At 36.9% G+C, this 11,472-nt stretch overlaps 1 protein-coding gene across 1 annotated transcript in view; it reads left to right on the top strand.

Moving 5' to 3' along the window:
* The first annotated feature begins 900 nt into the window (after positions 1-900).
* The window catches only part of LOC103146518 (synaptosomal-associated protein 23-like), an 18,730-nt gene continuing 8,158 nt past the window's right edge, over positions 901-11,472 (top strand). The window contains exons 1-4 of the mRNA XM_007564488.2: positions 901-1,013; positions 7,123-7,237; positions 10,971-11,012; positions 11,349-11,423. Of these exons, the coding sequence (XP_007564550.2) occupies positions 1,006-1,013; positions 7,123-7,237; positions 10,971-11,012; positions 11,349-11,423 (240 nt within the window). The 5' untranslated portion in view covers positions 901-1,005. The remainder of the gene's footprint in view (positions 1,014-7,122; positions 7,238-10,970; positions 11,013-11,348; positions 11,424-11,472) is intronic.

Below are 11,472 nucleotides of genomic sequence, written 5' to 3'. Positions count from 1 at the left end.
TTTCCGACGACACGCCAACGCCTCACCGACATACCTCTACCTTCGTGTAGACGGCGGAGCTGAGGCAGTGGAGGAATCCAGGAGTGACCAGCGCCAAGTTTACATACCTTGAAGAAGGTGGAGTTTCCCCTCAACTGGTTAACAGTAAGTCTAAACCGTCTCTTCAAATACCTGGTCATTTTCCCTCTAGGCGTAGTTTGAGCGGCGTCGTTAAGTTAACAAGAAAGCGGAACTAGCCAGCTAGCTGGAGTTAGCTAGGTTGACGAGTTCCCTACTCCGTCTCCTTTTCCCAACCAGGATATATGAGAGCAACCACAACATATTTAAAAAATGTAAGGACATTTTGACACTTTTCCCCTCTCTCTCCCCAGAACTATTTTTTGGGTGTTTTAAAAGTTTGCTTTATGGGTTTGCGTGGTCAACTTTTCTTTGTGTTGGGTGTGTTTTTGACTTTCCTGTTTCAGACTAGTTTGGTTAATATTTGTCGCACAGCCAAACGCACCTGTTCCTCATGTGATCGATACCTGACTGAATTGTTATCAGGTGCGTTGATGGTGTATTGCCTCAATTTAAATGTGGCTGTGGACCTAATTAACCAGCCTTATTTTAACCATTGAGCTTGTTTACCTGGGGGGGAACATAGCCTGGGCCCTAAATGTATCATCTGTAAACTGAAAAGTAAAAGTAAAACGTCCAGGCTGGGGACTTTTCAGCATGATGTCATAGGTCAAATTGTTGCTCCATGATAGTGACTAACCCTGATGAAACATGAGAAACCCACTTTTATGAAACTGTTCATTCTTTGAACAAATGGACACAGTCAGAGTAAAAGAAATGCTTTATACAGAGTTGTTACCGCAACGTGACTAGGATAAGAAAAGACGTCACTTTGTTCATCAGTAAGATCTGGAGGAACAAGTTTGGGCTGAAGAACAAGAAAAGCCTCTACCTGCTCAGGCCATTGTTTTTAATCCACTTTCTGTTGGTGCCGTGAAGACCTACAACATGAGTGGGTATGTCCTTAAGGCTTGTTAAATCTTTCCTCGTGTGTCTGCTAGTTTATTAAATTAGGCTGACAACAAAAATAATTAAAATCTGTCTTGTAACTTCTTATTTGAGACTTGTGCTTTTGGATTATGGGGAAGGGAAAAAAACAACATACCAACGCTTATTATCAAAGTAATCATTATCTAAATACAATTGGCAATTGTTTTTCGAAACATATTGTACTTAAAGAATAAACTAGAGCGTAGTCACAAAAATGTATGTTTTTTGTCCATTACTCTGTTTCTTGAGTTTGGAACTGAAGTTATTGTAACGAAGATTTGATTAGTTGGTCCGGTTTCACCTCAAAAATTACAAATGTTTCGAATCATGTAGTTTTTATTTAAAACTGAAACTCCCACTGCTGCTGAATTATATTATTTATTCCAGTAGTATCATTTACATTTATTGTTATTTTGATTTGCTACATTGACTTGAGCAAAAAATATAGAATAAACTGCTAGATTTAGTTTTAAGTAAAAGCAGATTGGGCAGATATTTATTTATTTTTTTGGTTATTGATCTTTATAGGGTAACAGGTGTTCAACTGGATATTATTCAAGCTTTGCTTTCTGGATGCCAGCCTGCACTTGGCTGCTTGACAGAACCCTGGGCTCATAGCTTGCCAACTAAATTGGTGTTATTTTACTAAGAGCGATGGGAGGTGGTCCTGTAATCTCCACAGCATTACTGTCCATGGTTTTTCTCCTCCATAAACATTTCCAAACAGCCACATTTGTTTTGTGGTTAAAAATGTAGTAGCCTTCGCTCATCCAGCTGACCGGCAGTGTGCAGCAGCACGTTTGGGAAGCAAAGCTCTCTGCACAACAATATAAAAGAGTGTGTATCACATTATTATCAAATGGCAACGCCTTGATGGGAAACGTTGAATGTCCGTGAAATATTTACAAACAGCCAAAGTTGAACAAAAACAAAAAAATGTAGCCTCTTTCAGCCAGCTGAGCGGCAGTGTGTAGGTAGAGAAGAGGCTCCCCTACTTGGCGTAATGCATGCTCTGAAAACATTTGTCTTTACAAACTTTACATTTTGTATCTCCATTAGATCATCTCAGATATGGATAATATCTGGTCCTGCTGCAGTCGTGAAAGAGTAAATATTGATTTAGACGTTTTCCAGATCTGGAGATGCACGGAATAACAATGCAGACAATAGAAAACTACTTGTATGCGTGTTTCCAGTCTTAATTACGTGACCTATTGTCTAAACCAGTGGTGATTCTGGAGGCCAACATACCTAACATACATTACTATAGACAAATTTAGTTTTGCAAGTCTGAAGGCAGAAATGAGACTTCAGATTGAAAACATTGTTGACTTCTGGTGATTGGAAACCCACTAATCAACTTTCTGTGATTGTGTATTGTGAGTTTATTTTATCACTATAAAGCTCCATATAAACACAGTTTATCTCCTTAATGATTATTAAAATCCTTTCTCCTAACTTGGACAAAATCAGCTGAACAAAACCTCCTAAATGTCTCATTTTGAATTCTTGGGATTATTAAATTAATGACGAAAGAGTGAAGGCAAGTGAGGGTAACGTAATCTGAAACTGATGGATTAATAAATTGTTGGTCAGACTTAGTTTTACGTCATTAAATCACCAGCAGAAATGATCCTGACAGTCCTATCGACATGTTCAATTTCTCGTGTTGCTTCTGATAAATCCGCCTTCAGTGTTATAGATGTAAACTTCTGTCTGTGTCATACCGAGTTTAATGATCTGTCAGAAAAAAGCTGTTGAGTTTCTGTGAAACATGTGCTCTCTGGTCCAAGAAAAAGGGAAATAAGAGATAAATGTAGAGTCAACAACATTAAATCATTGAACCGACTGCCAAGCAGACTACCCATTTTTCCACCTTAGTTTTATTTTTTTTCTGCTGTAGGTTTGACAGGAGATCTGAAGTCCAGGGGGCTATTTGCAAAACAGGAAAATGCCATTTGAACCTTTAAAAGAAAAAATGCTGACAAGAGCGGAAAAAATGTAGAAATGAATAAAGCGGTACTTCCTTTATTGTTATCTAAACACCTTGGGGTCAAATTGAGAGGAAAAAAAAACTGAACTTGCGTATGCGTTTATGATTGACTGGTCCTCGTCCCTGAACAAAACAGTCTGTGATGAATCTTAGCCCGTCATGAGCTGATTCTCATGTCACCTTTGTGTCAAGGTGGTTGTGTCACAACACGGAACAAACAAAATCATTAAGCATCGCCTCAAAATCCCACTGACGCCACACCTTTCACACCCGTCGGTTTCTGAATTAGGAAAACCACCCAGACAGCTAAACCATGTTTGCCTTGCAGGTAGGGAAGTAATCATTTGATTCTCATTATCATTTACTTCCTGACTAAAATCAATTTCCTCTTAGCAGTAAATCCTAAAAAAGTTCATTCATAGTGAAACAAGTTGATCAACTCTGCAGTCGTAGCTCCCAGCTTCCTGATGACACATGCTCAAGAGTCTGTTGAGTCTGATTGTTGATCTGAACACAGAGCCTGCATTGAGCCGCCTAACATGAAGTTATTGTGTTCTCGTATGATCCGCAGGCAGAAGTGGCTAAACTGTTGCTGTGGGTGTCGGGCTTCAATAGTTTGAGACTTCGTATAATTCTCAAGGAACCAGAGTTGCACCTTATTTGCATTTTAATGTCGCCATATATAATCTTGTTGTTTTAAAGTGATGTGGTATGCAAATGCTTCGTCACAATAAAAATAAATGAACGCGGTGTTAAAGTACCACAGCTGTTGCACGAAGTGATACTGAGAGCGCGTCGTCTCTCATCTTAAAGGTACAGTCTCAGCTCTGCTTTTAATGACAAACAGCTTTTCGTTTGTAAGCCGTCGTAATGTTTCATTTGTTAATTATTACGGCGCTTTGCAGGGGATTCTAAATCTTGGAGTAGGTCTTAAATATGAGTGTTACTAATTTATGTTGCAGAAAATGCAATGCAGGATTTATGAAACGGACGATATCTGGGTGAATCTGTGTTTAATAAAAGCAGCATGCTTCTTGGTTCCTGCTACACAAAGCTGCACATGCTGGATGCAAAAGGAAATGAATATAATAATCTAAAGTAGGTAAATAAAATGATGCTTGAACAAGACAAGTAAGCTATGAGGAAAATTAGAACAGTGTTCAGAGTTAAACCGAAGATAAAAAGAGCTGAAATCATGAATAATTAAACCGGTACAAGTCACATTGGGAGACACCACAACAATGGCTGTGTTTACATACACAACAATATTCTGACTATTGATCTTCTTCAAAGGAAATATTCCGATTACGCTCTTTTTATGCGTTTCACATAGTTTGTTTTGTTCGTGTTCCTAATTATTTATTAGAATATGATCACATTGCATTTATGTCCCCTTTATAATCCTGTTGTTTGGAGTCATGCAAAGCCTTCATCAAATCTTCCTCTAACTCTCAGAGCTTTGATTGTGCTTCTCACCCACCACAAAAGTTAACCTCCTTCACAGCTGCTGTTTTAGGCTGATGAAGGTGTAAACAAGTCTGCATACCAGAAGTTTGAGTGACATGCCAGAAAGAGCAGAGGGAGCTAGATTACAGTTTAGCTCAGAAAAACTCGCAAAGATGAAACAAAAAGACATAATTTTGTTTGTTTTATTTATAGAGATGCGCCAGTCAATCAGAATCATTCAGCTTTTCCTTGATCAGTGATGACCAGTTAAATGGAGCCTTTAATTTTGTGCATTTCATCTGGAATTTTTAAAAATCACAATGGTTAAGGAAGTGCATTTAAATGCACACATTTGAATGATCTCAAAGTTCCTTGATGCATAAATTTGGATGATCTAGTTCCTCAGTTTTTATTTTTTTTTACCCTCTATCGAAGAACCTGGATTTTTTATTTATTTTTTGTCTAATTTATTTTAGACACATAAGAAAATAAGATTATCAGTCTGCAAAGTACCAGCCTTATCTGCACTTCTTGTGTGTGCCAGCTAATCAAATATTTTTAGGTCAACAAATTGAATCCTATGTAACGGAATGAGTGTGCTGAATTTAGCAAAGGACTGCCTGTAATATTTGGTAGGGCTGCATATTGATAATGTAGTTGGCCCACTGGATGGACTGTAATTACCCATAATACCCAAAGCTGATGTATGTTTTTCTAGCAGAGATGGCAAATCTTAAGGGAAGTGGTGCGGATGTTATGCAATACTAAAGAAGGAAGACAGTCAGAAAAATGTGAGTCAGTGGTAATCAGTATTCTCATAAGTTTGTTGAAAGTTGTTGTAGCTTTCACTAGTTTTAAATTGTGTGATATCTTTCTGGTTCCCAGCACTCAGTCTCAAGGTTTATTTCTTGACTTACAGCTTTCAAGTCCTTTGCAGCTACGCTGCATCTAAAATGCACTCTGTGCATTTCTAATGCAGAATGTGTTGAGCCTCCTGCTGTTTCTTAAGAAGCAAACCTTGCTTTGTTTAAGTTTTGCATTTCTCTTTCCCTCTCAAATATGAGCTGAGTCAGCACTGAACATGCTACGATTCATTACCTTTGTCTAAAATATTAGTCATCTAATTTGTCTTCCATATTTCAGGCAAGTCGTTTAGCAGCACGCAGTATGACTTGCGCTTTTACACCACAGGCCAGCTTTAACTCGCATGTTTCTAATCATATCGGTGTAAATCTGATGAGTTTTCAATCAGAAAAGAAAAAAAACAATTCCCTACTGTTCAAGCTGCTTCATTTAGTCATCTGTCAAGTAATCAGTTTAACATGAGCCGAGATGGATAAGTGAACCTTTTATTTCCAGATTTCTACCCAGTAAGTGTTTGGAGCTCTTATCTGCTTAATAATTAATAGATGCATTAAAAGTGAGACCTCAGTCGATAAACCATCCCGACTATCCGCTGGCAGATATTGGTGTGCAGCATATATAAATATATATACATTTGTATAAGCATATATGTCAGCTGATATGTTACAGGATGTTAAGTCATGGAGGTCATGTGGATTTTAGGCCATTTAAACTCCTTTGATTGCGTTTTTATCTTCCCACAAAACACTGTCACTAGAGGAGTCTCATGCTTGTTTTTATTTATATATATTTTTTTTTTTTGTACATTTAGTGCTCGCTCCTCCTAGAATATAAAAGCAGAGACTAGTACAGTGAGAGTATGAGACTCTGTGGTGTCAGGGTAAAGGCTTAGAAATGTAAAATATTATTAAACTTAATTAAAAAAAGAAGCAAAGCAAAAATTGTTCCTACTAAGGTAGAATAATTTACAACATATTCAATTAAAAAAGGTTTTATTGTATTTTTGTATTTGGTTCCTGAGAAAACAGAGACTCCAAGTTAGAGATAAAACAAACAAAAAAAAGTTTTATCTTTAAAACATTTTAGAGGTAAAACTGAGGGCTAAATATACTACAGGCAAGGAGAACCTGAATGAATGGTTCTTGCATCATAAGCAAACACTCATTGCAGTCCAGGCAGCTCTTTTCAACACTGATTATGTGAACAACGATACTAAGATAATGATCAATAAGCAACATATTGTCCAGTTCTAGTTATTACTCTTGTTAAAATAGTATAAAATAATAACTGTTGCAGGTTAAACAATTTGAGCTGAAATACGGATTTTGATTTTGCTTCATTCTTTGAACAAAAGCATCAAAATGTGCTTTAAGTAGCTTTCAAGTGCTTATTGTGCATCTTTTTTTATATTTCTCCTTATAGAATAAAAGAATGAGTTGCTTCTCTGCAGCTGCTGCTTCAACATATTAATTATTATAGTGTAATAGAACATTTTAGTGATGTTTGTAACCTTTAACTATTGGTTGATGCTAATATGCCTGTCAGAGTTGCACCAATATGTTACTCCTTTTCATTTGTTTCTTTTAATGAAACCCTTAGATTAAAAATATAATCATTTAATGTGGTGAGTTGAATCAACAATATGCATGTTTGCTGTCATAGATACTTTGCTCTCTGTACTCTCATCGTTCTCAGGTTCAGGGTCACATAAATCTTATAAAAGTCACAGTTAATGGTAACTATTTTACTGACTTGCGATTCTCCCTCTTCAGGCCGCAGAATATTGAGCTCGGAGCCACAGGCGGAGCCGCCAAACAGGACAGCACCAACATGGACGACATGAGTGTGGAGCAAATGGCTGTCAGAGCCAACCAGCTGACTGATGAGGTACTGAGTCCTGTTCTTTCCTTGTTTCTCTCTTAGTAAATGTTCAATTTTTTGGTGAATGAAATGAAACCTAGAATGTTTTGGATGCTCACACTACAGGCTTTAGATGCTTAGTCTATTCACTTCAAATCGAACAAATGTACACCAGTACATGGATACTCCTTACAGTTAAAGTGTGTGAACTTTCAGTGAACAATTTGCACGCTAGCATGGCAAGAAAGTGAAAATGTCAGTCAGATTTATTTAAAAAAAACAAAAAAAAAAAAACCTTAGATTAAAACACAAAAACAGAAATGCATGTTCGTGTAGATCTTTGGCGAATCTTTTGAGTAGTTCTCTAAACAGAGAACACCAAACACAATAGCTATGCAAAGTAAACAAACAGAACAGATGTTTCATTTTAGGAGCCAAACAAATTTACTTCCACGTGGAAATGAATGAAAGTGGGTGGAAAATATGAATATGTAAAGCAGAAGGCGTTCTTCCTGTGAAGTACTTGCGTAAACATAGGAAGTACTGGTTCCATGTAAAGGCTAAACAGTCCTCCACCTACATCACTAAAGCTAAGCATTGATGAAAATTGATTTGCTAAACGGATCCAAAACCACATGTTGTCCTCATCGAGCTACCTGTGGTAAAAGCAAAGGAAGACTTGATCTAAATGTGAAAATTATTACAATTTAAATGTGGCTATTATTGGGGGAAAAAAATCAAAACAACTCCATTATATTATGGAACAATATTTTTAGCCATTTGTTGCATAACATGACAGGGAGAAAAAACTATTTCTTCATAAAAGCGTGGAAGGTGTGAGGTTTTGGTTCCTGGTTTAGTCTGGTAGCTTCCTGACCTGGCGGTGCTTTTCACAGATTGACTTTCATTTCAATCTGCTTCTTTACTATGAAGCTGATAGTTTAACTAGCACTGGACACCATATAATCAACTGATGAAGTAAATACTCAGCTCTAATGTGTATTGTTTCTAAACTTCTCTTGTTTGTCTCAGCTGTGTTTTCCTGCTCTCTGTGTTTAAACTAAACCTGCAGTTTTCTTTCAACCCTTCTTCTTCTTCTTCTACTACTTCTTTTTCTTCATTTTCTTCTGCTTCCTTGTGCTGCTGCCTGGTTGATTAAGGAGGCGTGTCGGCATGGGAACGTCCTGCTGCTAATTCTGCTAACCATTCTGGCTTTGGGTAACTGGTCAAACCTTAAACACTCAACGCATGACTGACTGTGTATCAGGACATTACAATTTATTGTTTAAAATGCAGTAAAAAATACTGTGCCCTGCAAAAATTTTATATACTTTGAGCTGTTAATTTATTGTACTAAGATAACGACTAATTTAAATGACAAATAATTATGAAATATAAGGAAAAGTCTGACTTTTTGGGGGACATGGGGGTGTTTTTATCTAAAAGAGAAGCATGCATTTGAATTTAGCCCCTTCACTCTAATACACTATAAATAAAACATTTTGTTTTCAGAAATGTACAAGTTGGTAAATTTGTGTTTATTCTTGGCAGAAATTCTGCAAAGATATCAAAGGTTTGCTAGAGAATATTGGTGAATAAAAAGAATCTGCAGATAATTGAGGGAAAAAGTTGTGGAGATGTTGACAGCAGGTTGACGTGATGAAGCGATATCCTAACCATTTGTTGCAGACAGTTCAGTCAGGTGTGCAGAATTGGGATGGCAAACCTTGTGAGACACAGTCAGTAAAGATTACAAAGGCTGGGCAAGAAGAGCTTTAGTCAGAAAAACAGAAAATCACTTTTCATGTAACCTTTAACTCACAATCTCTACAATAAAACCTGGTTGTTGCAGCATAATGCTGTGGGGATGCTTTTCTTCTTCATGGACAAGGAATCCACAGCAGCTGTCAATAGATCAGAGCGTAATTGTTAGAATGGGTTCATCCAAGTCCAGACCCAAATCCTGTTGAAAATTTCTGGGAAAGCAGAATATTGATGTGTACTTACGGCACCCGTCTAATCTTTGGGAGTTTGAGATATTTTGCAAAAACAAACGGGCAAAATTTTCTAAAAAAATAAAAAAAAATCTTCTAAATATTAAAAACTGGCAGAGACATAAAACTAGATTTGCTTCTAAATACAAATGCATATCACCATTTCAAAAAAATGTTTTTCTTTGGCAAAACATCGAGAAAAACACTGTTTTTCAAATTTCTAATTTGCTGCCTGTGGTTGATGAACCATGTTTTGTGTTGGTTTGTCGAGAATAAAAAACAAACAATATACATAAAAGAATGAAATTTGTGAAAGTTCAAGGTGTATGAATACATTTTGAGGCACATTTGAAAGGTTATTTAACCTTAAAAGTACAGCTTTTTCAGTTTTTCTGTCAAATTTCATTTGACACTTTGTAATCCTGGCATATTACAGTCATGCTGTAGCTATTTTTTTGTAGACGTGTTTCTGGTAGATGTGTTCATGAAAAGTTTTCATTGTAGCTTTCTGCCATCTCATTTAGGATAAACAATATTTTCCCATTAAAGCTTTCCGATACAACTGCTAAAAGCTAATCTGTTCTATATCTAAGATTTGGGACGCCACGACAATCTGGCAACTTTTGGCAGCAATTTTCGGCTTTACTGGACAAGTGGGAGGATTGCAGAAGCAATAATGTAATGTTCATCCGAACAAGGCATGTTCTGGCTAAGTCAACAGAAACCTGGCTGAGCTGAACGCGTCCCGTTAGCCAATTTGTGTTTGCCTGTTTCTCAACCCGCCGATGAATGTATTCAGAGCAAACACAACGGAGAAAATGAGGAATCTGTTCACGACTCTCTGTTGTTAACTAAGAATTAGTGATAGCAACTGTGCAGTGTTGTGCTAAGCTGCTGCAGTTCCTGGGATTCTGTGCAGCATTTCCTTTTAATAGATGCATGAAGGGCGTAGCTTTTACCTGAACCAACTGCATTCCTTTCCACCGTTGTTTCTTGACTCTTCCGTCTATTTACTTTTGTGAGTTTTACCTGATCAGTGACTCCAACCTGTTTTTCTCTTATATTCAATCAATAAGAAGTTTACATGATTCATTCTTCAAAAACAATTGTACATGTTGTATTAATCAACCAGTTGGTGTTTTGGTTATTTCTGTGCCCTCCTCCATCGCCCTTCCTATGAAAATCTATGATCACAAAAAGTTTCTATCTCTGGAGTTTGTTGGCAATGAAATTCAGAAATCTCTGCCAATGTTTATTAGTTCAGACCACAGGGGGGCAATTTTAGTCTTCAGGGGCTTGTATTCTGAGTGTAATCCAAAATAATTTGCAAAAATCCTACCGAGTCTGCCAACTGGAATAACCGGAAAAGGAAAATCATGTTAAAATTAGAGTATTTCAGCTTCAGACATTGTGTGCGGCTCCAGAGAGACTGCAAAATTCTGGGAAGAAGGAAAAAAAAAAATCAAATCAAGTACTTCAAAGTAGATTGAGTATTTTCTTAATATGAATATATTTTTTGAGGATGTTTTGGTAACACTTCATGTGACATGATGTGGATAAGACTGACATGTCACTGTCATCACGCCCGTCATGAACATGAAGGCGTCTTTATGAATGAATGACTGTTGTCACGAAGTGTCATTCAGTAATTAATGACACTTTAATTTTATCACCATTAATGTCAGTCGCTGAAAGAAACGCTTCAGTGACAGTAAAGTTTGGTAATATTGTCCTAAAAATGATCTTAACTATATTTTCCCTTCCAGTCTCTGGAAAGCACAAGGAGGATGCTGCAGATGGCAGAGGAGGTGAGACGTTTGATGTTTTTATTCTTTTTTATGTTTTCAGTCAGGTCTTGTTTTATCTACCTGAAAGAAAATGCTAAAATGTTTCATTTTGCTTAAAGGTGTTATTACACAAATAATTTAGAAAACTATCAATCTACCTTGTTGAAACTTTTTTTTTCTTCTTAAAATGCTGTGTCCTACTGCTTATTTTAAAACTTGTCATTTAAATTTTTTTTGTGTGTTTTCCTAGCAAGGTCAAAATCGTTTAATTTTTAACATGACTTTACCTTTTAATTATTCCTGTCTGCTCTTATGTGAGGATGCGATCTTTCATTTTTCTTTTCGTTTCTTTTCCAGAGCCAACAGACGGGAAACAAAACCATGGAGATGCTCGACCACCAAGCAGGTGAGCTCACAGCATCGACTTTTCATCATTGTTGAAGAGAACCAGGTTTCCTCTGATGCATAACTGAGATATTTT

The sequence above is a fragment of the Poecilia formosa genome, unplaced genomic scaffold (genome assembly GCF_000485575.1).
Source record: "Poecilia formosa unplaced genomic scaffold, Poecilia_formosa-5.1.2 Scaffold160, whole genome shotgun sequence".
Classification (NCBI taxonomy): domain Eukaryota; kingdom Metazoa; phylum Chordata; class Actinopteri; order Cyprinodontiformes; family Poeciliidae; genus Poecilia; species Poecilia formosa.
Note: the sequence above shows the minus strand (reverse complement) of the source record. Positions and strands in the feature narration are given on the sequence as shown.